We start from the raw sequence: 25,150 nt of genomic DNA, 5'->3' as shown, positions 1-25,150 counted from the left end.
AGGAGAGCCCATGGCAAAGTGGTGGAGCCTCCTTGGTTGCCATTACACTGACTGAACGGACTATCCACTCATGCACGGATGGGTGAAGGTTATTGCCATTGCATGCTGCAAGCCAATCCTCAGCTATGAACCTACTTACCAAAAACCTCATTGTCTATTATCTGAGATGTTGTCAAGGACTAGAAGGTACTGTGGCCTCTCCATCTTCTCTGTGGTGTTTGGATATGACATGCTGGAAACTTTCATAGGTTGCAACTCGATGAATAACACCTCAAACAACACCTTGTAAATAAGTAGCGTGTGCCCATCCTTATACACACATAAAGTACTGCTCTCCTTTCTAATGCTCGACATCACTCCCATTACATAAAGAGTCATGTGCTGGAACTGGGGGGTGTTGGAATTGGTGGTGGTGCATTCGGGAATGCCTAGACCATCATTAATTCTGGCTCTTGGGTGTACAATACAACATAGTTGTTCATGTGAAAGTTGTGATCATGGCAATAAAATGACCATGTATCATAATTGACAAACTACCCATCGCAATATAAATCTATCTCTTGCAAAAGAATATGATGAGATGCAATAAAGAGAACAAAACCATGTGTCACCACATATAACTTTGATAAGTCTCCTGGCCATATCAAACATTTCTTGGTCCCATGTTTAATTCACACCTTATGGCAATCAATTTGTAGCAGGCAGGTTTGGTTTCATATCAATACATAAGGTAAACACTAGTGCCCATAATTGTTACTACGTTTTGATTGCCCTAGGGGCCAAAATGTGATTTGAAGTGTATGGGTATAGCATTCAATATGGGGTTCTACCACATATGTATGACATGTGAGATTGCTATACCACATTAGCTTGCCACATGGGTATATGTGATGTAATACAAAATATAGCAATGTTTTTTTTGTCTTTCATACTGCACTACTTTCCTGACCGAGAGCAACAGCTTTCCCACAATCTTGGGTGCAACATGGGCACTTGAAAAACAAGTTTTAGCAAGTGGTGGGCACAACAAACATGTATTAATCAAGGTTTGCAGGCGGGCAGCTCTCGATGTTTTGTGTACACCCACTTTGTGTAGGGACAGCATAACACACCTAACACATGCAGGAATGAGAATCACAGCTGCCTATGCAAAAAGCTCTCACCCAAACCTTGATCAATGTGTGCTCTTTAAGTGCCTATATCACAGTGGATTGTGGTTGGCATTGCATCAGATTGTGGGTTAGAGATTTTATTTGTTTGCTCAAGTGCATTGCAACTCCAAGTGAGTTAAGCTTTCCTTTATTTAGCTTTTCTTATTGGTATAAGCTTTGTGCTTATTCTAGTGAATGCAATCATGGGGCATTGAAACACCACATGTACACGCAAGTAAATGTTTATAATGATTACTTATAACTTTTTCAATTCTCTATATGGCACTTATGTAAGTGTTTGCATGATGTGGTAGGGGGCATACAAGTGATGCCCTCTACTTTTATCAATCACTCAGCACGTAAATCATTTTCTTTTCTTAGAGAGATGATTTGCAATGAAGTGTGATTTACACATACATGACCACACTCATGTGAACACGCTTTTGCATTAGTCCCTTGCTGGTAAGCTTTGAAATGCATAATAAACAACATGAACTTGTGTCTTATACAAAGCATGAATAGAGATTGGGGGATAACAGTGTTTGGAGATCAACCATATATATGGTTAAGTTCATGTACAAGGATATTAATAAGTGTGTGGCATTATAAAATTCTATCCATTAATGCACTTGTTTTTTTTTAATTTCCCAGAAGAACATTCATGCTCCGATGGGATGAGTGTCACAAATTTTCAGGTGAACTTGCTACTTATATGTGTATGGCCTCAACATTGAGGACCATGTTGTACTCTATTCCCCAAACCCACGGAGCATGCATGTTTGGGGTTTCTAATAGGATCTTGTTCCTCTACAAATCATGAAACAAACAATTCCATTATAAATCATAGAGGATCCCAGTGCAATAAAGATGCTAGAGGAAGTTGCACCAACACTTTAGAAACATGCATTGACTAGAGTTTTTGTTACTATAGATGGTGTAATGATTGCATTTGAAGTGTAAGGATTCAATTCAATACAATTGAAATTCATTTGTTAACTCTTGTGGGACTTTTGTAGTGGGGTTGTGGAGTCTGAAGCATAATTTTCTATTTCATAACACAAGGAGTCTTATGAGATGCTGAAGGATCTAGAGCTCCCTCCACATGAGGAGGTGGAAGAGATGCCTCCATGCAAGGAGGTGCAATACAAGGAGATGGAAGAGGAGGTGCAACATGACAAAATGGAGGAGGTGCTTTCATATGAGGAAGTGTAATACATGGAAGATATGATTCTATATGAGGAGGTGCAATGTAACAAAATGGAGGATGTACTTCCTCTTAAGGAGGTGTAACATGGGGAGATGAAAGAAGTGCTTCCACATGAGGAGATGGAGGAAGAGGCGTAATGTGAGGAGACAAAAGAAGAGTTTTCATGCAAAATGGTGAAGGAGTTTCAAGTGCAATATAAATTCATCAATGAGTAGGTTTCATATAATGTAGTGGAGGCTCTAAGCTTACAAATGCTTAAGGCTATAATGGACACTCCACATGACATGGTGCAAGTGGAGGTGGAGGCTCCAATGGTGGAGGTGGAAGGTCCAAACTCACAGTTCACATGAGATGCTCAAGGATTCTTGTGATGATATCTAGATTATACAAATGGAGGCTACACACAATGCTTCTTGCGAGCATGCAGTTTTATGTTGCAACTAAACATGTTAAGAACAAACTTTATGAAAAAGGTGTTTAAGTCCTAGTATCTTTTAATGTAGAAGAGAGGTAGTTTTCCCCATTCATTTAAGTTGGTGTGTCTCCCACAAAATTATTTTTCAGAGTTGTTTTCTAACGATTTTCAAGCTAGAGTATGCATTAATGAGGATGTCAATCTTCCCTAAGGCAAGGAGAGTGTTGCAAATGTAACTTTAGGTATCGAAAAATATTTATCAAACTTTGCAGACACTCTTTCCTTATTGTCATGATAACAAAAGGTTAGTACTATTTGTTCCTTTTATATTCTCCACCCAAGTTAGTTGAGAAATTATTTATTACATGTGCATATAACTAGATGATTATAAGGACGGAATTCCTAAATGCTATTAATCAAGCATATTTAACTTGGTTAAAGAAACTCATTTGTTAAGTTACATTTGTTAGTGTTGAGAACCCATACGATATTGAGTATAATTCCTTAATATTGCTACATGATAGCTTACCATGTTTATCAGACACCCTCACTACCATACTTTATATGTTAGTTTCATTCTAGATCCATATGCTATTTTTACAAAGTGTCTAAAAGGTATATTTATAGAATGTAGAGAGTGTTTTGAACCTATTATCGCATCTCAATTCTCCATTTAGCACCATTCTATATTTAGCAAGTTTCGAGCAACTAAATCTTATGACTAGAGTAAAAGCCCAAAGCATGCATTCCTTAAGGGGAGAGGGGGTTGTGGGTGGTTGCAAATGTATAATATGAATAATATTTAGCTTGCATAGTTGACCACCTAAAATATGAATTTGGCTTTTATTAGGTTGTATCACTGCTTATTTTGCATCCAATTTGGGTCTAAGCTTAAGCTCCATGCTACTCTAGTAAGTTGGGTACCCTCCTCCTTGCGTTAGGCCAAAATTGTATTAAACATTGTTTAACATTGTTTTGCATACATGAGCTAGATATAGGAAGTTAGTGCTTGTAGGGGATATTGAGTGCATATTAAACCCTTGTTTTGTAACAAAATGGCCTTGGAGTTTGACTCCAAATTCATGTGTGTTACAGAAGTGATAGAATATGAAGAACATCTTTGAGAAACAAAAAAAGAATTTGCAAAACCTTTCAATAAGATGTTTAGAATTATAATCAAGAAAAAAACAACTCATAACTAAAATAACTTGATAATCATGAAATTTAGAGTAATAAATTAAAATAACACTACTATTAAACAAACATACCTTGTTAATGAGTTATTTTGGAATTTTTTTCATACTACCACAACAATAGGAGATTAGTATTGTTAGTTCCTTTATTAGTCTTTTTTGTTCAAGTATTAATAAACTAAGTTTTGGCCACATAAGCATAAGGAAAGAAGTGATTATTTACCCAAATGTAAAGAATGGCCTAAACACTTAGTGTTATTCCTGTATCCAAATTCAAAATATAAAACCATTCCATACTTATTAAGTTTTTGAATTTATCCCAAAAACTATCTCGAAGGATTGGCGTGAAAGGCCAAAATGAGCTTTTATATAGGGGAGGAAAGGACTATAGAATTCAAAATATATAGTAAGGATAGTAGATAGGTGTATGGAAGATCACTTGAGGCTGTTTATTTTTATTTAAAAAATATTAAATTGCTCAACCATATATTATGTGGAACTAGCATCAATAATAATAGTAAAAAGAAGAATAAATAGTTAGCAAAGCACCATTAGTATAAGCATGATCATATTGAAAATCCTTTGTTCAAAATAAAATAGGAGGGGATGAGTCATTGTTAGTAATATATATTTGTTATTGTTGTCCATTAGGATTACTAGCTATATAAGCTTAAGGAAGTTGTTATAGAAAGAGAATAACATGAGAAACTAAATGAGTATGATATGGATATTGACAACAAAATTGGGAAATACATTCAGAATGATGACAAAACCAACTATATGACCAAATTGATCACAATTATAACAACTACTATTGAAATGACTATAAGAACAAGATGAATCTTGTTGAAACATGAGCACCAATAGATGGTGACTGAGAGTAAAGTGTTAAAGTAGGAGTGTTGGAGGAAGTATACTAAAAAAAACAACAATTCTAGTCACAAACTGCAACCTCAAAAGGACACTAATCATTCATCATACAATGGTAGAATATTCTTAAGGAAAAGTGTCCAAAAACTAAAGTAAGAAATCCTCTAGGGTAAAGTAATGCTCATTTGCACAAAAAGATCCTTAAAATATTAAATATGTTAACCAAATGGTACCCTCAATGCAGCTAAATTGGTGGTGAAGGAAGTGTTTCCTCTATGTTAATCAATAGAAAATATAATGCACATATGTTCTCATATACCACCTAAGGTTAATTTTGAGAAATATTGTTAATTAGTAATGTTTTACATTTGATTTTCAAGGCAAAGACAAGCTAAAAGACTTGCTCTATTCATGTAGAGGGGATTGAGAAGTTGTCTACAAATCTTAATTTCTACATCAACTATAAAAATTGTGAAAGATTTTTTGTTACCATTGCTAAGTCTTTATTCTTCTTTGTGATAATTCAGTAAATTTCCACTTGATTACAAGGGTTCCAGACGGTCATTTACTTTCTTGGTGCTATCTCTCTTGTTTAAGTTCTACACACTCCATAAAAAAAATGGGAGTAGTCAAGAGGCATAATCAATTGCTCTGGCTACCACCAATGGATAAGCCTATGCAGATGTGGGGCTCGGCCGAGGCATACAGCTTGTTGGCTCCCCCATCACTTGTTGAGTTGCTGATCACTCTCCATGCACTAGCTTGCTGGTAGGTGGAATTGGCGAGCTAGATGTCGATGCCAGTTGTCGTGGAGAGGACACTGGCGAGGGAAGAACGCAGAGACCATCTGTAGAACGGATCAATTCATTGACAAAGCTGTACACTTCGGGGCATGCAAAACCCTCCCTGCTGTTGCAGGCAGAAGCAGTGGGAAGACCATATTTGACAAGGAGGATTCTTGCTTGTGAGAGTGGTGAACCTGATTGCAGAAGCTACTACTGTTTGCATTCTCTGCCTGAGCCATGATGGTTCTTCAAACTCAAGAAAACTAGGATCACCATGAGATGGTATGCTTGTCAATTGGGCTGAAAGAACAAAAATCTTCAAAAAGTACCAAAAAAAAAAAAAACAAAGCATTTGAGAATGTCTGGATCAACCGAGTTGGGACCAGAGGATGAAAAGGGTGCCATGGAAGGAGCAGGTTTCGGTTTCTCAAAGTTAGGATCGCTGCCAGACACAAAGCTAAGAAACGGAAAGAGAGAAAGGAAGAAAATAACGCTTTTACCTTGTAAACTTGATATATGAAAAAATGGCTTGTCCAACTCTTTCATCAACATGAACTGAAGAAAGAATCTCATTTCCAGGATCTTCAGTGCCAGCTCCACCAGCTCAAGAAACTTCGTGTAATGGAACCTGTGGCCCTCTCAAGCATGCCACAATCTTTCCCCGGACTTAGACCCGCTCATACACATTTGCCAGCATTATTAATGATTTCAAATGAACTCAAATCAAAGATTAATTATTTTACCTGGCTGGAAAGTTGGAAGTTGGCAAGCCAACATCGGCACCCGCAGCAAGATGATACCACCGTTTTGACAATCTTTGCCTCGTAAAACTAGAACCCTGAGTCCAAAAAAGTGAGATGTATAATAGACTATACGCCCTGTACTTGAAACGAGTCATTGTTGCCAAGGAAAAGATCTGCAAAGTAGGCTCGATCAAGAGTGCTCGCTCCAACAGTAATGATCAGGGGGCTACACTTCCCACCGAGCCCGGCCATTTGTTTCCAGCGGAAGCCACCACCACAATGCCTTTCTGCATGGCATGGAACGCCAATGGACGTAGAATCAAGGAAGTAATCACCCGCTGAACCACCGAAAGATGCAGAAATGATATCCACGCCATCGTGGATTCCCATATCAAATGCGCTGAGAATGTGAGCGTTTTCACACCGTACGGTGCTGGCCGTGACGTTTCTCCAGTATACCTTGTAGATTGCGAGACATGAGTCTGGAGCTCCACCTTTTGCAGTGCCTTTCGCGTAGCCAAACCAGTTTGCGTTTCTCACAAATCGGCCTCCGGCAGTGGAAGTCACATGAGTTCCATAGCCTTGAACATCTCTTGGAGAAAGAACTTCTTGGTGTGCTTTTACATAAGCCTCAGGAGCATCTTGCAGGCCGTGGGTAAAGAATCTGGCACCTATAAGTTTCCTGAAAGATCAAAAGTTGAACAAATTTAGATTCACGTGAGTCATGCTTTTACTTGTTGCAGTGAGAAGAGTGGAATTGCTCCCCAGTTTCGCAAGTTCCTTTCCATCTTTCGGGGATTGGTCCCATGCCATTGATCGGAAAAGCTTTCCGACTCTGACCATACTCGTGGAGAAGACCAGTAAAAAGAAGAAAATGATGGAAAAAGGAAATACCTGAATCCAAAACGCCGATGATAATGTCTTTGCCAAATTTTGCTTTTCTCCATAGCCATGATGATTCAGTAGCTTCACTAGCCCCATACAAGGATTTCTGTCCATTTCCATAGAGGCCGAGAAACTCCCATGAGGTCAATGTGGTGTGGACCGTGTGGATTTTGTTGGGAAAGACGGACAACACGTTTGGTAGGCCTACAGCGTGAGGAGAGATTGACTTACATTTTTTATTTCTATGAGCGTTAGAGTTAGAAGCTTGTTCTTCTGTAAGACGAGCCGAGAAGCCACTGAATCCATGCCTGTAGCTAAAACCCAGTGAATCTCTGGCAGCTTCGACACTGGCATACACAAATATGGATGTCAAATTCATACTCTTTTGTATTGTGATCGAAGTTTTACCTTCCTAAAACGTCCTGAAGGAGTGTGTGATGGGAGCTAGTAACAGCATCTGGATGGAGCGATTTATCGCAATGTGAGTGTCTCCTTGATCTCGTCCCTGGAAATAGAATCAAACGCAAGGGCTTATAAACAAGAAGTATATACACCTGTGCGATGGAGAGGTGATCATTTATATTGGAGGAGACGCGGAATGTGTCCGTGTGACGACTAATTTAGGAGAGTTCGTCCATGACCCGTGATGCTAAATTTAAGAAGCAAGAAACATTCATACAACGAATGTTCGCTGCAGTGAAGCTGCAACATTGAGCTACGAACATTGTAAAGTTGACGATTTTCTTCTTTTACCTTGTGGCCTCGCCAGCTTAGCGCCCTCGCTAGCTCATAGAAGAGTTTGTGGTCAATACCTTTTTTGCCACAGGAATAGTGATAGCTTTCCTCTTGCCAATCTTCACCTCTTGAATGCGTTGCTGAAGGAGCCTCAGCTCCGTCTATGTACACCTTCCTCATCTCAGCATACGCATTCCGAGTATCAGAAGGAAGCCTTTGCTTTGCATTGAAGCCGCTCCTAAACTTCCCATCGAAGTAGCTGCTAGCAAAGCTTCGCGCCTGGGACCTGTGAACGTCTCTTGGGGACCCCGGAGAAACGCCTCCACCTCGGGATGACCCGGAACCGTTGCCAAAGGTTGACACCACCTGTGTGGATCCGGCTTCTGGAGCTTCGAGAGCTCGTTGGTCCTCTCCTGGGCTATGTCGCAAAGAGCACAGTTCCCTTTGATCGATACCAGATGCCTCCATCCCGGAAAACTTTCGCCACAAAGTCCTTGAGCTTCTGGCTCTTGAGATTGAGTATGAAGCTCTCCAGCATTGTGGCGTCGTCCAGCCATAAAAACACGTTCATCACGTTGCTTGCGAGCTCTGCCACCTTCAGGTCTCTGGTTGTGACCACCCCACAAAACTTCGGATAGAGGTAGGAGGTATCGTTCTTCCATCAAACGCGTTGAGCAGCGTCTTGCTTCCAGAGGTTGATGAGCAACTTGCAAAGATCATATCGCTTTGCATGCGATAGGTAAGGGGATCAATTGCCCCAAGATTATACTAATAATGATTATGCTCCAATGGATGTTTGCTGTGGCATCCATGGTCTGGAAATTGATTGGCTTTTGCATAAGCCTCCGAGGCAAAAAATCTAACAGAACACGAACACGGATTGTTATGTTGGAAATTTTATTCCATCCGAAAAATTGCTTATGATCTGCTTGGGTTGACTGCAATGGGGCTAGTGACCGTATACTTTCCGTTGCTCCATATCAGCTTCCCGAAAACATCCTTATCAATGTTTGAGTCGTCCTCCACTCTAAATATCACCTGGAATGTTTTCGTCTCGCCCTTGTGCTTGAACTGCAGCACCGACGGATGAACCGACACCGACACACTCTCCGGTGCCTCGATAGATGCCGTGTAGTTCGTCGCATCATCGTCCACGTTCGTCACTCGCCTGTGCAAGACTTTGCTGCGGCGCAAATCGTAGATGGCAATGGATGGATAGTTGAGGTCTGTGGGGTTGTCGGGACACTTAGCGGAAGTTTGCGTGAGGATCTGAAGTTCAGTCTGGTTGTATCCCAGACTGCAGAGATATCCAATGTAGTCTTGCTCGTTGGCGTCGTATACTAGGCCAGGGTGTGCAGCAGCATTTGGATTTACATGCCCTCCACCAAAATCAAAGGGTGATGCAGGAGCTCGTGATGAATTCTTGATTGGTTCTCCAAGATTATCGAATGAGTAACCTGTTTTGTTTTGAAGTGTCAGTAACAAACAAAGATGTATCACTTAGTCACCTGTTGTTACTATGGCTGATTTGATTGCTGCTGGACTCCAGGCTGGGCGATAGGATTTTAGTAGGGCGACAATCCCAGTGACGTGAGGGCAAGACATGGAGGTTCCAGATGAAAATTGGTATGGTGCTTCAGAGTTGTTGAATTGAGTGTATGCTGCTAGAATATTTACTCCTGGAGCTGTAATATCCGGCTAAAAGAACAAAAATCTTCAAAAACTACTAAAACAAATACACAGAAAACATTGACAAACCTTGAGAATGTCTGGATCAATGAAGTTGGGACCAGAGGATGAAAAAGGTGCCATGAAAGGAGCAGGCTTTTGATTTCTCAATGATATCTGATGCTGTATATCCGCTACAGGATTTCTGCCAGGCACACAAAGGTAAGAAACAAAAAGAAGAACGAAGATTTTACCTTGTAGATTTGATATATGAAAAGATGGCTTGTCCAACTTCTTCATCGACGTGAACCGAGGGAAGAAATTCATTTCCAGGATTTTGATCGACTAGAGTGGAGTTGCAAAAGATAATCCCAGCTCCACCAGCTCGAGAAACTTCGAATGATTGGAATGCTGGATGCATCGGCCCTCTCAAGCATGCCACAATCTTTCCCCGGACTTTCTTGGGATCCAAAGACTGGCTCATACACAATTGCCTGCAGCATTAATATTTCTTTAACTCAAATCTATGGATTTGATATTTTACCTGGCTGAAAAGTTGGAAGTTGGCAAGCCAACATCGGCTCCCGCAGCAAGATGATACCACCGCTTTTTTAATCTTTGCTTCGTCATACTAAAGCCCCGAAATGATTTATTGTTGCCAAGGTAAAGGTCTCCAAAATAGGATCGATCAAGAGTGCTCGCTCCAACAGTGATGACCCAAGGAGCTACATTTTGCACAGAGCCAGGACCCATAGTTTGCTGGTCGTTTCCAGCAGAAGCTACCACCACAATGCCTTTCTGCATGGCATGGAATGAACCGATCGACAGTGCGTGCTGGAAGTAATCGTCCAATCCACTGATCGATGCAGAAAAAATATCTACGCCATCGTGGATTCCCATATCAAATGCGCTGAGAATGTGAGAATCCGAGCACCTTACATTGCCCTCCGTGATGTTTCTCCAGCAGATCTTATAGATCGCGAGGCGTGAGTCTGGAGCGCCACCCTTTGCAGTGCCTTTTGCGTAGCCAAGCCAGTTTGCGTTTTTCACGAATCGGCCTCCGGCAGTGGAAGCCGTGTGAGTTCCGTGGCCGTGAACATCTCTCGGAGAAAGAACTTCTTGGTGTGCTTTTGCATAAGCCTCAGGACCATCCTGTAGGCCGTGAGAAAAGAATCTTGCACCGATAAGTTTCCTGAAAGATCATAAGTTGAAAAAATTTAAATTGACTTGAGTGTTGTTTTTACTTGTTGCAGTGCGAAGCGTTGAATTGCTCCCCAGTTTCGCAAGTTCCTTTCCATCTTTCGGGGATTGGTCCCATGCCATGATCCGAAAAGCTTTCCGACTCTGGCCATACTCCTGGGAAAACCAACATTAGTCCAAGTCCTCTCCCATGCTAGCAAAGTTGGCGGACCTTCTCCTGCCGACCATGAAAACAAGAAGAAGATGAAAGAGAGAAATACCTGAATCCAAAACACCAATGATAACGTCTTTGCCGAATTTTGATTTCTTCCATAACCACGATGATTCAGTAGCTTCACTAGCACCAAACAAGGATTTCTCTCCGCTTCCATAGAGTCCCAGAAATTCCCATGAGTTTGTGGTGTGGACCGTGTGGATTTCATTGCGAAAGACGGACAAGACGTTTGGGAGGCCTGCAATATGGATAAAGACTGACTTAGATTATGTATAATGTTTCTATGATGCGTTACCAGAGAGTTTAGCAGCTTGTTCTTCTGTCAAACGAGCCGAGAAGCCACTAAATCCATGCCTGTAGCTAAAACCGATTGATTCTCTGGCAGCTTTGACACTGGAATACACGAATTTGGATGAATTCATAATTTTTTTCTTCTGGAGTTTTACCTTCCTAGAACATCCCCAAGGAGTGCGTGATGGGAGCTTGTAACAGCGTCTGGATGGAGGGATTTATTGACATTCCCCAAATAGACAATGTGAGTGTCTCCTTGATCTCGTCCCTGGAAATAAAATCAAACCATGGGCTTTAAAAGATTGTCTCGCGCGAGATAAGAAAGGTAAAGACCTGAGAGATGGAGATGGCACTTAAACTTAGAAGAAAGTATAAACAGATTGAGAGCGCCATGAACTTGAGGAATTGTATTTGAGAATTGCAGGAAGAAGTTATGATCATTTATATTGGAAACTGCTGAATGTTTCATGTGACGCGCATCTCAGGTCGTGTTGTTTGATTCTACAATGAAATACGACTTATTCAGGAGAATTTGTCAAGGGCTAGTGATGTTAAGTATATCAGGAGTTGACAAATTGTAGCTCTATGAACTATGACTTATTCAGGAGAATTTGTCGATGGTAAATTATATCACGAGAATTTAACATTACTAGCTGACAGATTATAAACCGAGTGTTTCCTCCTTGTCCTTGGAAATCAATCAAGCTGAGAAAGAACTACTACATCCTGACGCTGTTAATACTGGTTTGCATCACGTACTTCTAGCAGGCATTCTAGGAAGATGGGTTTAATTAGTGGCTAGAATTTCTAAAATTAAGATTATTGTTAGACAAGGTTAAGCCCTAAACCATTCCGGCCGATGGAAACGATCCATGGTAGATTTTCTTTTGGTGATCTTGTAGCCCTAACAAGTTTTCTTCTTTTCATTTCATCTGACGAGAACGAACTTTCTTCTTGACGAAACCAGATGACGAAGAAAGCCGGCCCCCAAGAAACAGTAATGGCTTGGCCTCTTTCGTCACTTTAGTCTTTACTCGTGGGGGATTTTTGTTGTTTTGTTTGCAGCAGGAGATTGAGCTACCAAAACGCTTGGGATCGCACTAGTTTTTCGTTGTTTCCTTGTACGGTTTCTTATATTCGTTTGCAGCATGGGATTGAGCTCCAAATGCTCGGAAACGCGGCTAAATAGTGCAAATGGATCACTGGAACTCACCGAACGGTAAATGTGTTTTGATGCTAGTTTATCAAGATTTGCGTTTGTCAATCCTTTTTACGACACCTACCACTGAACTAACAGGTCCACGTCCACGTCGATATCATATCTCATTGATATTCGCACCGGTATATACTACTCGAGGCTTAGCAGCAAAGCAAAAAAGATATGGGGAGCGATGCCAGGGATCTCGTCAAGCACACCAAGCTCTTCATCGATGGGCGATTCGTGGACGCTGTCTCAGGTTGTGATCTTTGCTTTTCTTGTGCTTTTGTGGTGAGAGTGAAATGGTTTTGTCGATCTTTCGCAGACAAGACGTTCCCCACTTTCAATCCCAGCAACTCCGAATGTATTGCTCAAGTCGCCGAGGGAGACGCGGCGGATGTGGATCTGGCCGTGAGAGTCGCACGCGAAGCGTTTGATCCGGGCCCTGGCCACGACTTGCTGCTGCTGTAAGTTCTTCCTTCTTCATTCTTCCTTCTTATTTATCTTTTGTTCATGCTCGTTGGAAGGATACTTCACAAGTTCGCGGATGTGATCGAGGAACATCTCGACGAACTGGCAACTCTTGAGACCCTCAACAACGGAATGTTGATCGATCTAAGCAAGGGGATAATTGCGGGTTCGGTTGCCTCTGCGATACAATGCAGGTACTACAAGCATATTTTAAATAAAGAGTTCTTTTGAAAAACTGCTGGACCAGTGGAGTGGCTTTTTTTTCTCAGGCTGGGCTGACAAGCTCAATGGAAAGACCTTGCGAACTGATTCTACTCGGATGTGCTACACCCTTTTGGAGCCAATTGGTGTGGTTGGAGCGATTGTTCCGTGGAACTTCCCGGCTCATATGTTTCTCACCAAAGTCGGGTCTGCGTTAACTTGTGGAAATACGATCGTTGTCAAGGTTGCCGAGCAGACACCTTTGACAGGACTGCTCCTGGCGAGTCTTTCTCAAGAGGTAAGAAAGACTTGCACTACAAAAAGTCATTTTTTCTTCACGAATATAGGCAGGTATTCCCGCGGGAGTCCTCAATGTTATTCCTGGTTATGGTCCCACTGCAGGAGCCGCGATTTCGAAGCATATGAGCGTGGGTAGGGTAAGAAAGCTTGCAATTGAAAAAAAAAGTTGAAAAGAAAAGTTCCTTTTTCTCCTCAGGTGACATTTACTGGTTCCACTGAAGTTGGAAGAATGATAATGGAGAGTGCTGCGAGAAGAAACTTAAAGCCCGTCACACTGGAGCTTGGTGGCAAATCTCCGTTTATAATCTGCGAGGATGCCGCGGCTGCGGCCGTCTCTCAAAATGCCATTTTCATGCATCAGGTGAAATTTTCAGGATGGGAACTTGTTTGGATATGATGACATGTGTTTCAGGGACAAGTCTGTGTTGCTGCATCGCGAGTCTTTGTTCACGAAAGTATTCATGACGAGTTTATCAAGAGGTCTGTCAAGCTGGCAAGCGAACGTGAAATTGGAGATCCTTTCCAATCAAAGGATTTTACATCCAGCCAACAATTTTTGGAGACGTCAAGGTTTGCTGTGTTAAAATTCTTTTACTCTTTCTCAGAACATCCAGGACATTTGTGTAGCAATCTATGAAGATTGCCAACGAGGAAATCTTTGGTCCCGTGCTTTCAGTGCTCAAGTTCAAGTAAGAAAACCTCGTTTATGCCTTGGTTTATCTGATGGTAATTACTTCACTGAGTCAGGACTCTTGACGAAGCCGTGGAGCTTGCAAACAGCACACACTACGGTCTAGCAGCGGCGGTCTTCAGCAAGAACATTGATCACAGTCAATCTTCTGACCAGGTCGATCAAATCGGGCGTTGTCTATGTGAATTCCTACCTGGGATACGGACCAGCAGTACCGTTTGGAGGCTACAAGATGAGTGGAATCGGTCGAGAGAATGGATACGAAGGCTTGCTTCCATATCTCCAGCACAAGTCCATTCATGCCTATGGAAAACTCTCCTTGGAATTGACTCTTTCGTTTTTCTGGTTTCACTTGTTCTGATACCGTCTTTTACAAGATGTGCTTCTTCACCCAACAATCGGTCAAGATAAGTTACTAGTTCAGGCTTCCTTGTTTCTTTTTTCTGATTCTCAATATGTGTTTTCCAGAGACAATTCATAGCTTTGATAACAGGAATTGGTTCCATTTCGTGTATAATGATCTCAACGAGGAGCTTTGCAAGCTCGAACCGAAAAGGCACACGGGGATCTTCTTTGTCAAGTACAGCAGGATCACTGCTCTTCACAACGAGTTCCTAAGCGTCAACAGTGACAGGAAGGAAGCCTCTTTTATTCTGGTTTACAGTGATCACGGAACAAAGATCCGGGAGTGAAGTTATGCCCAGGTTGTGGACGGTGGGGTTGTCAAGGTGGTCGAACAAGTTCTCGATGCCTTCACCTTGAGCTCAGCGAAAGTATCGGGTCGTCAGCGAGTCCGAGCGGATCAGACGCACCTCCGGGGTAGATCTTGTCCAGTCCCTCGCCAAGCTCTCGACAGCTCCCATGAGGATAACTTGGCAGGCCCAGATGGCAAGGATGCCTCTGTCTGTGGACGAGGTTGGAATTTCCCAGGTAGTCGAGGCCACCTTCCTTAAAGATCTGCGAGCTGGCCTTAAACCACACAGCCTCACCAAACTGAACGCTGGGGTGACGCAGCCGAGAGCTCTGAGTATGGCCCACCTGGAGTGGATGACTCACGGTGCTTGTAGGTTTTGTACCTCTTGTTTAATTTGATGATTGCATTGCATGTAGACAATTGCACACCATAAAATTCAGGTGGAAGTGCTCCAAGGTGACTCTCTGGCCGGGTGCCAAGAAGCGAGAGCCCATGGCAAAGTGGTGGAGCCTCCTTGGTTGCCATTACACTGACTGAACGGACTATCCACTCATGCACGGATGGGTGAAGGTTATTGCCATTGCATGCTGCAAGCCAATCCTCAGCTATGAACCTACTTACAAAAAACCTCATTGTCTATTGTCTGAGATGTTGTCAAGGACTAGAAGGTTGAATAACACCTCAAACAACACCTTGTAGCGTGTGCCCAACTCAACTACCTTTGAGAATATCCTTATACACACATAAAGTGCTGCTCTCCTTTCTAATGCTCAACATCACTCCCATTACATAAAGCGTCATGTGCTGGAACTGGGGGAGGATGGGGTTTTGGAATTGGTGGTGGTGCATTCGGGAATGCCTAGACCATCATCAATTCTGGCTCTTGGGTGTACAATACAACATAGTTGTTCATGTGAAAGTTGCAATTATGGCAATAAAATGACCATGTATCATAATTGACAAACTACCCATCACAATATAAATCTATCTCCTGCAAAAGAATATGATGAGATGCAAATAAAGAGAACAAAACCAACAAAATACTTGTGTCACCACATATAACTTTGATAAGTCTCCTAGCCATATCAAACATTTCTTGATCCCATGTTTAATTCACACCTTATGGCAATCAATCAGGCAGCTTTGGTGCCTTAACATTAAAGGCATGCATATGGTTAGTGCCCACATTATAAAAATACATTTTGATTGCCCTAGGATCAAAATGTGATGGCATTCAGTATGGGGTTGTGCCACATCAGTATGACATGTGAGATTGCTATACCACATCAGCTTGCCACACAGGTACATGTGATGTCATATGAAATATAGTGATGTTTTTTTTGTCTTTCATACTACAGTACTTTCCTGTCCAATTGAGAGCAACAGCTTTCCCACAATCTTAGGTGCAGCATGGGCACTTCAAAAACAAGTTTCATGAAGCGGTGGGCACAACAAGCACATATTAATCAGGGTTTGCAAGTGGGCGGCTCTTGATCTTTTGTGTGTTGCAACATGGGTGCTTAAAGAGCATATATTGATCAAGGTTTGGGTGAGAGCTCTTTGCATGTAGGCAATTTTGATTCTTGTTCTTTTGTATGTTATGTGCATTATGGCAAAAGGCTAGTATTTCTATCCAAATTAATACTTAAATTAGTTAGAAAAACTCATTTGTTAATTTGAAATTGCTAATGTTGGGAACCCCCACAATATTGAGTATATTCCCTCAAGTTACATAATAACTTACTAAACATCCTTACTATCATATCTTATGTGTTGATTCTATTCTGGATCCATATATTATTTCTAGAAAGTGTCTATAAAGCATATGTAGAGAGTGTGAGTGTTTTGAACCTTATGATGTTGTTAATGCATCTTAATTCACCATCTAGTGTCATTCTATATTTAGTAAGTTTTGAGATAATTCCTGGGACTAGGGTGAAAGCCCAAAACATGCATTCCTTAAAGGGGGGAGGAACTATAATATAAATAATGGTTTGATTGAATGGTTGATTATTTAAAATATTAGTTTGGCTTTTGTTCAATAATATCACTCTTTATTTTGCATCCAGCTTAGTTCTAAACCTAAACTCTATGTTACTTTAGTTGGTGGGGTACCCTCTTCTTTGTGTTAACCCACTAATATACCAAAATTGTGTTAAACATTGTTTAACACTATTTTGCATGTAAGAGTTAAATACAAAGAGTTAGTGCTCATAAGAGATATTAAGTGTGTATCAAATCGTTGTTTTATAGCACAACAGTCAATATTCAAATTCAAATTCAAATTCAAGTGCATTACAGAAGTGATAGAATATAAAGAAAAAAAAAAGAATTTGCAAATCCCTTCAATAAAATTCTTAGAATTATCACCAAGAAAAAAACAAGTCATAACTAACATAACTTGATAATCATGAAATTTAGAGTGCTCAGCCATATGTTATGTGGCACTAGAGTCAATAATAATAGTAAAAAGAAGAACAAATAGTTAGCAAAACACCATTAGTATTCTGTTCAAAATAAAATAGGAGGGGATGAGTCATTGTCAGCAGTATATATGTGCTATTGTTGCCCATTAGAACTAGTAGCAATATAAGCTTAAAGAAATTGTTATAGACAAAGAATAACATAAAAAACTAAATGAGTATGATTTGGATGTTGCCAACAAAATTGGGAAATACATCTGGAATGATGAGAAAACCCACAAGATTGATAATAAAACTAGCTATATGACCAAATTGACCACAATTATAACAACCACTATTGGAATAATCATAAGAACAAGACCATTTATTTGAAACATGAGCACCAATAGATAGTGACCAAGAGTAAAGTGCTAGAGTAAAAGTGTTGGAGAAAGTATACTAAAAAAGACAACAATTTTAGAACATTAAAAGTACATTAATCATTCATTATATAATAGTAGAATATTCTAAAGGAAAAGTGTCCAACCTCTAGGGTAAAAGTAATGCTTGTTTGCTCAAAAAGATCCTTAAAACATCAAATATATTAGCCAAATGGTTTTGCTTTGGTGGCAACATTTGGTCTTCTATAGATGGTACCCTCAATGCAGCTAAATCAGAAAAAGCTTTGGTGATGTTAATCAATAGAAATATAATGCAAGGTTAATTTTGTCACATAGGTAAAGTATCTAGAAGAAAATTTAATGAAAAATATTGTTAATTAGTAATGTTTTACATTTGATTTTAAAGCCAAACACAAGCTAAAAGACTTTGCTCTATTCATGTAAAGGGGATTGAGAAGTTGTCTATGAATCTTAATTTCTACATCAACTATAAAAATTGTGAAAGATTTTTTTTTACCATTGGTAAGTCTTTTTATTCTTCTTTGTGATAATTCAGTAAATTTCCACTTGATTACAAGGGTTCCAGACGGTCATTTACTTTCTTGGTGCTATCTCTCTTGTTTAAGTTCTACACACTCCATAAAAAAAATGGGAGTAGTCAAGAGACACAATCAATTGCTCTGGCTACCACCAATGGATAAGCCTATGCAGATGTGGGGCTTACAGCTTGTTGGCTCCCCCATCACTTGTTGAGTTGCTGATCACTCTCCATGCACTAGCTTGCTGGTAGGTGGAATTGGCGAGCTAGATGTCGATGCCAGTTGTCGTAGAGAGGACACTGGCGAGGGAAGAACGCAGAGACCATCTGTAGAATTCATTGACAAAGCTGTACACTTCGGGGCATGCAAAACCCTCCCTGCTGTGGCAGGAAGACCATATTCTTGCTTGTGAGAGTGGTGAAGCTAATTGCAGAAGCTACTGCTATTTGCATTCTCTGCCTGAGCCATGATATTTCTTACCACACATACAAACTCAAGAAAACTAGGATCACCGTGAGATGGAACACGTCATATGCTTGTCAATTGGACAAAAATCTTCAAAAAGTACCAACAAAAAAAAAAGCAATAAACCATTTGACAAACCTTGAGAATGTCTGGATCAACCGAGTTGGGACCAGAGAATGAAAAGGGTGCCATGGAAGGAGCAGGTTTTCGGTTTCTCAAAGTTAGGATCTCTGCCAGACACAAAACTAAGAAACAGAAAGAAAGGAAGAAAATAACGCTTTTACCTTGTAGATTTGATATATGAAAAAATGACTTGTCCAACTCTTTCATCAACATGAACTGAAGAAAGAATCTCATTTCCGGGATCTTCAGTGCCAGCTCCACCAGCTCGAGAAACTTCGCGTAATGGAACCTGTGGCCCTCTCAAGCATGCCACAATCTTTCCCCGGACTTCTTTGGGATCCAAAGACCCGCTCATACACATTTGCCTGCATCATTAATAATTTCAAATGAACTCAAATCAAAGATTAATTATTTTACCTGGCTGAAAAGTTGGAAGTTGGCAAGCCAACATCGGCTCCCGCAGCAAGATGATACCACCGCTTTTTTAATCTTTGCTCCGTCATGCTAAAGCCCCGAAATGATTTATTGTTGCCAAGGTAAAGGTCTCCAAAATAGGATCGATCAAGAGTGCTCGCCCCAACAGTGATGACCCAAGGAGCTACATTTTGCACAGAGCCAGGCCCTTCACGTTCCTGCCCGTTTCCAGCGGCAGCCACCACCACAATGCCTTTCTGCATGGCATGGAACGCTCCAATGGACGTAGAATCAAGGAAGTAATCACCTGCTGGACCACCGAAAGATGCAGAAATGATATCCACGCCATCGTGGATTCCCATATCAAATGCGCTGAGAATGTGAGAATCCGGGCACCTTACGATGTTTCTCCAGCATATCTTGTAGATTGCGAGACGTGAGTCCGGAGCTCCACCTTTTGCAGTGCCTTTCGCATAGCCAAACCAGTTTGCGTTTCTCATAAATCGGCCTCCAGGAGTGGAAGCCACGTGAGTTCCATGGCCTTGAACATCTCTTGGAGAAAGAACTTCTTGGTGTGCTTTCGCATAAGCCTCGGGACCATCTTGCAGGCCGTGGGTAAAGAATCTGGCACCTATAAGTTTCCTGAAAGATCAAATGTTGAAAAAATTTAAATTCACTTAGAGTGTTATTTTTACTTTCTGCAGTGAGAAGCGTTGAATTGCTCCCCAGTTTCGCAAGCTCCTTTCATCTTTCGGGGATTGGTCCCATGCCATGATCCGAAAAGCTTTCCGACTCTGGCCATACTCCTGGAGAAGACCAGTAAAAAGAAGAAAATGATGGAAAAAGGAAATACCTGAATCCAAAACACCGATGATAATGTCTTTGCCAAATTTTGCTTTTCTCGTCCCTGGAAATACGCAAGGGCTTATAAACTAGAAGTTACGCTACATAAGAAATGATATACACCTGAGCGATGGAGATGGCACTTGAACTTAAAAGGACGAATATAAAGATTGAGAGCGCCATGAACTTGATGACTTGTGTTTGAGATTTGTAGGTAAGAAGACTGAGGCGCGGAATGTGTCCGTGTGACGACTAATTTAGGAGAGTTCGTCCATGACCCGTGATGCTAAATTTAAGAAGCAAGAAACATTCATACAACGAATGTTCGCTGCAGTGAAGCTGCAACATTGAGCTATGAACATTGTAAACTTGACGATTTTCTTCTTTTACCTTGTTGGCCTCACCAGCTTTGACCACAAACTCTTTTATGAGCTAGCTTTCCTCTTGAATGCGTTGCTGAAGGAGCCTCAGCTCCGTCTGTCCATTCGTGTACACCTTCCTCATCTCAGCATACGCATTCCGAGTATCAGAAGGAAGCCTTTGCACTGAAGCCGCTCCTAAACTTCCCATCGAAGTAGCTGCTAGCAAAGCTTCGCGCCTGGGACCTGTGAACGTCTCTTGGGGACCCCGGAGAAACGCCTCCACCTCGGGATGACCCGGAACCGTTGCCAAAGGTTGACACCACCTGTGTGGATCCGGCTTCTGCAGCTTCGAGAGCTCGTTGATCCTCTCCTGGGCTATGTCGCAAAGAGCACACTTCCCTTTGATTGATACCAGATGCCTCTTTACTTTTTGCCACAAAGTCCTTGAGCTTCTGGCTCTTGAGCTTGAGTATGAAGCTCTCCAGCATTGTGGCGTCGTCCAGCCATAAAAACACGTTCATCACGTTGCTTGCGAGCTCTGCCACCTTCAGGTCTCTGGTTGTGACCACCCCGCAAAGCTTCGGATAGAGTTAAGTATCGTTCTTCCAACGGACGTGTTGAGCAGCGTCTTGCTTCCAGAGGTTGATGAGCAGCTTGCAAAGATCTCCCGTTCCAGCTTTCTATTCGACGAAGGATGGAACTTGATCGTGCCGAAGAGCATCTCGGCTATCGAGATTACGGCAGAAGAACACGAACTGGTCTAGCTCCGGGGGGCATCCCATCCCAGAAACTTGGGGGCTTGAGCAACCACCTTTGCAACCTTAACGGACTTGATCCCTTCAAAAGATATCTCGTGTAGTGATTGTGGGAGCTTCTTTCCTGTCCCAGCACCTCGATCAGCCGATAAACTTAGTTGGAATCACCCGAGTCAAGGCAAAGCTTGATCAAGCGGCAAATGTTTCCGTTCCTCCTGTAGTGATCGTAGGAGCTCCTATCCGCAATCTAGTACTTAACTAGATATATGAGGCAAGCCGAGAAGTCCGAAGCTCCCTCCACTCCACCATGTCCAGAGCTCCTTCAAGTCCTGCCTGGCAAACGAGCTCGATGCTCTTGCGTTTCTGCCAAAACACCACTGCAGCACTGTAGTACCGGTACGTTTCCTAGCAGCTCCACCACCAGCCTGTCTTGACCTTTAAGTCCAGAGAAGCAAAGATTTGTCTCCGTGTACTTGTGCTCGAAACAAAAGACCAATTTCTCTGACGACGAAGCGATATTGGAAGCGCTACCTCGCCGATTCCTTGCACACCATCGATGCTCCGTCCACACGCAAAGATCCCTGCCCCAGATCGACCATCTGGGGCCGTAGAACCCTAAATTCTTTCTTTCTTCCTGTTCTCTTTGCCATTAATATCACTTGACCGAATATGCTTTTGTGGGTGATAATGGAGAACATAAAAAATGGCGTGTGTTAAAAGGGTGTAGTTCACATGGTAGAGCAATTGCTTCGCATGCGATAGGTAAGGGGATCAATATTGCCCCAAGATTATACTGAAATGATTAAGCTCCAATGGATGTTCGTTGAGAGTTGGAGCCCTTGGCATCCATGGTCTGGAAATTGATTGGCTTTTGCATGAGCCTTCGAGGCAAAAAATCTACCAGAACACCAACACGCATTGCTATGTTTCGAAATTTTATTCCATCCCAAAAATTGCTTAAGATCTGCTTGGGTAAACTGCAATGGGGCTAGTGACCGTATACTTTCCGTTGCTCCATATCAGCTTCCCGAAAACAGCCTTATCAATGTTTGAGTCGTCCTCCACTCTAAATATCACCTGGAATGTTTTCGGCTCGCCCTTGTGCTTGAACTGCAGCACCGGTGGATGAACCGACACCGACACACTCTCCGGTGCCTCGATAGATGCCGTGTAGTTCGTCACATCATCGTCCACGTTCGTCACTCGCCTCTGCACGACTTTGCTGCGGCGCAAATCGGAGATGGCAATGGATGGATAGTTGAGGTCTGTGGGGTTGTCGGGACACTTGGCGGAAGTTTGCGTGAGGATCTGAAGTTCAGTCTGGTTGTATCCCAGACCGCAGAGATATCCAATGTAGTCTTGCTCGTCGGCGTCATATACTAGGCCAGGGTGTGCAGCAGCATTTGGATTTACATGCCCTCCACCAAAATCAAAGGGTGATGCAGGAGCTCGTGATGAATTCTTGATTGGTTCTCCAAGATTATCGAATGCGTAACCTGTTTTGTTTTGAAGTGTCAGTAACAAACAAAGATGTAGCACTTAGTTACCTGTTGTTACTATGGCTGATTTGATTGCTGCTGGACTCCAGGCTGGACGATAGGATTTTAGTAGGGCGACAATCCCAGTGACGTGAGGGCAAGACATGGAGGTTCCAGATGAAAATTGGTATGGTACTTCTGAGTTGTTGAATTGTGTGTATGCTGCTAGAATTTTTACTCCTGGAGCTGTAATATCGGGCTGAAAGAACAAAAATCTTTAAAAACTACCAAAACAAATAGACAGAAAGCATTGACAAACCTTGAGAATGTCTGGATCAATGAAGTTGGGACCAGAGGATGAAGTAGGTGCCATGAAAGGAGCAGGCTTTTGATTTCTCAATGATATCTGATGCTGTATATCCGCTACAGGATTTCTGCCAGGCTCACAAAGGTAAGAAACAGAAAGAAGAACAAAGATTTTACCTTGTAGATTTGACATATGAAAAGATGGCTTGTCCAACTTCTTCATCGACATGAACTGAGGGAAGAAATTCATTTCTAGGATTTTGATCGACTTGAGTGGAGTTGCAAATGATAATCCCAGCTCCGCCAGCTCGAGAAACTTCCAATGATTGGAATCCTGGATGCATCGGCCCTCTCAAGCATGCCACAATCTTTCCCCGGACTTTCTTGGGATCCAAAGACTGGCTCATACACAATTGCCTGCAGCATTAATATTTCTTTAACTCACATCTATAGATTTGATATTTTACCTGGCTGAAAAGTTGGAAGTTGGCAAGCCAACATCGGCTCCCGCAGCAAGATGATACCACCGCTTTTTTAATCTTTGCTCCGTCATACTTAAACCCCGAAATGATTTATTGTTGCCAAGGTAAAGGTCTCCAAAATAGGATCGATCAAGAGTGCTCGCTCCAACAGTGATGACCCAAGGAGCTACATTTTTCACAGAGCCAGGACCCTCAGTTTGCTGCTCGTTTCCAGCAGAAGCTATCACCACAATGCCTTTCTGCATGGCATGGAACGCTCTAATGGACGTAGAATCAAGGAAGTAATCACGCACTGGACCCCCAAAAGATGCAGAAATGATATCCACGCCATCGTGGATTCCCATATCAAATGCGCTGAGAACGTGAGAATCCGGGCACCTTGCACTGCCGTCCGTGATGTTTCTCCAGCATATCTTATAGATCGCGAGGCGTGAGTCTGGAGCGCCACCTTTTGCAGTGCCTTTTGCGTAGCCAAGCCAGTTTGCGTTTCTCACGAATCGGCCTCCGGCAGTGGAAGCCGTGTGAGTTCCGTGGCCGTGAACATCTCTCGGAGAAAGAACTTCTTGGTGTGCTTTTGCATAAGCCTCAGGACCATCCTGTAGGCCGTGGGAAAAGAATCTTGCACCAATAAGTTTCCTGAAAGATCATAAGTTGAAAAACTTTAAATTCACTTGAGTGTTGTTTTTACTTGTTGCAGTGAGAAGCGTTGAATTGCTCCCCAGTTTCGCAAGCTCCTTTCCATCTTTCGGGGATTGGTCCCATGCCATGTTCCGAAAAGCTTTCCGACTCTGGCCATACTCCTGGGAAAACCAACATTAGTCCAAGCCCTCTCCCATGCTAGCAAAGTTGGCGGACCTTCTCCTGCCCACCTGAAAACAAAAAGAAAGAGAGAAATACCTGAATCCAAAACACCAATGATAACGTCCTTGCCGAATTTTGATTTCTTCCATAACCACGATGATTCAGTAGCTTCACTAGCACCAAACAAGGATTTCTCTCCGCTTCCATAGAGTCCCAGAAATTCCCATGAGTTTGTGGTGTGGACCGTGTGGATTTCATTGCGAAAGACGGACAAGACGTTTGGGAGGCCTGCAATATGGATAAAGACTGACTTAGATTATGTATAATGTTTCTATGATGCGTTACCAGAGAGTTTAGAAGCTTGTTCTTCTGTCAAACGAGCCGAGAAGCCACTAAATCCATGCCTGTAGCTAAAACCGATTGATTCTCTGGCAGCTTTGACACTGGAATACACGAATTTGGATGAATTCATAATTTTTTTCTTCTGGAGTTTTACCTTCCTAGAACATCCCCAAGGAGTGCGTGATGGGAGCTTGTAACAGCGTCTGGATGGAGGGATTTATCGACATTCCCCAAATAGACAATGTGAGTGTCTCCTTGATCTCGTCCCTGGAAATAAAATCAAACTATGGGCTTTAAAAGATTGTCTCGTGCGAGATAAGAAAGGTAAAGACCTGAGAGATGGAGATGGCACTTAAACTTAGAAGAAAGTATAAACAGATTGAGAGCGCCATGAACTCGAAGAATTGTATTTGAGAATTGCAGGAAGAAGATGTAATCATTTATATTGGAAACTGCGGAAAATTTCCTGTGACGCGCATCTCAGGCCGCCTTGTTTGACTGGGCTAGTGATGTTAAGTATATCAC

At 42.1% G+C, this 25,150-nt stretch overlaps 3 protein-coding genes across 3 annotated transcripts; all 3 read right to left on the bottom strand.

Moving 5' to 3' along the window:
* Positions 1–8,902: 8,902 nt before the first annotated feature.
* Positions 8,903–12,684, bottom strand: LOC9642926 (subtilisin-like protease SBT5.4). Its single transcript, XM_024660759.1, has 11 exons — positions 12,641–12,684; positions 12,305–12,434; positions 11,513–11,625; positions 11,362–11,459; positions 11,113–11,304; positions 10,897–11,008; positions 10,197–10,844; positions 9,907–10,146; positions 9,743–9,857; positions 9,493–9,682; positions 8,903–9,441 (listed from the first exon to the last, which is right to left on the bottom strand). Exons 1-11 carry the CDS (start codon positions 12,682–12,684, stop codon positions 8,903–8,905), a joined length of 2,421 nt encoding a protein of 806 aa, XP_024516527.1.
* A 5,806-nt stretch (positions 12,685–18,490) lies between these two features.
* LOC9642481 (subtilisin-like protease SBT5.4) lies at positions 18,491–20,004 on the bottom strand. Its single transcript, XM_024660758.1, has 5 exons — positions 19,952–20,004; positions 19,260–19,898; positions 19,095–19,207; positions 18,858–18,949; positions 18,491–18,580 (listed from the first exon to the last, which is right to left on the bottom strand). The coding sequence occupies exons 1-5, from the start codon at positions 20,002–20,004 to the stop codon at positions 18,491–18,493; spliced, it is 987 nt and encodes a 328-aa protein (XP_024516526.1).
* A 2,169-nt stretch (positions 20,005–22,173) lies between these two features.
* LOC9642925 (subtilisin-like protease SBT5.4) lies at positions 22,174–25,017 on the bottom strand. The gene is made up of 10 exons (XM_002986866.1): positions 24,958–25,017; positions 24,780–24,892; positions 24,629–24,726; positions 24,380–24,571; positions 24,171–24,282; positions 23,468–24,118; positions 23,178–23,417; positions 23,014–23,128; positions 22,764–22,953; positions 22,174–22,712 (listed from the first exon to the last, which is right to left on the bottom strand). Exons 1-10 carry the CDS (start codon positions 25,015–25,017, stop codon positions 22,174–22,176), a joined length of 2,310 nt encoding a protein of 769 aa, XP_002986912.1.
* Positions 25,018–25,150: the final 133 nt, after the last annotated feature.

Source organism: Selaginella moellendorffii, unplaced genomic scaffold, assembly GCF_000143415.4.
Source record: "Selaginella moellendorffii unplaced genomic scaffold, v1.0 SELMOscaffold_77, whole genome shotgun sequence".
NCBI classification, from domain to species: Eukaryota; Viridiplantae; Streptophyta; class Lycopodiopsida; order Selaginellales; family Selaginellaceae; genus Selaginella; species Selaginella moellendorffii.
Note: the sequence above shows the minus strand (reverse complement) of the source record. Positions and strands in the feature narration are given on the sequence as shown.

Bases quoted from the DNA above. Each gene is read 5' to 3' on its own strand.
- LOC9642926 (XM_024660759.1), bottom strand. From the start codon at position 12,684: ATGAGATATGATATCGACGTGGACGTGGACCTGTTAGTTCAGTG. The intron at 12,435-12,640 runs GTAGGTGTCGTA...GCGTTTTGGTAG, and splicing joins GTGGACCTGTTAGTTCAGTG to CTCAATCTCCTGCTGCAAAC. The intron at 9,858-9,906 runs GTAAAATCTTCG...TGTGCCTGGCAG, and splicing joins TCATATATCAAATCTACAAG to AAATCCTGTAGCGGATATAC.
- LOC9642481 (XM_024660758.1), bottom strand. From the start codon at position 20,004: ATGAAAGGAGCTTGCGAAACTGGGGAGCAATTCAACGCTTCTCACTGC. The intron at 18,950-19,094 runs GCACTGAAGATC...TGTGTCTGGCAG, and splicing joins TTCTCGAGCTGGTGGAGCTG to AGATCCTAACTTTGAGAAAC. The intron at 18,581-18,857 runs GTTTGTCAAATG...TGAATTCTACAG, and splicing joins TTGATCCAGACATTCTCAAG to ATGGTCTCTGCGTTCTTCCC.
- LOC9642925 (XM_002986866.1), bottom strand. From the start codon at position 25,017: ATGGCGCTCTCAATCTGTTTATACTTTCTTCTAAGTTTAAGTGCCATC. The intron at 24,893-24,957 runs GTCTTTACCTTT...TTTTATTTCCAG, and splicing joins GTGCCATCTCCATCTCTCAG to GGACGAGATCAAGGAGACAC. The intron at 24,572-24,628 runs GTAACGCATCAT...TCCATATTGCAG, and splicing joins ACAAGCTTCTAAACTCTCTG to GCCTCCCAAACGTCTTGTCC.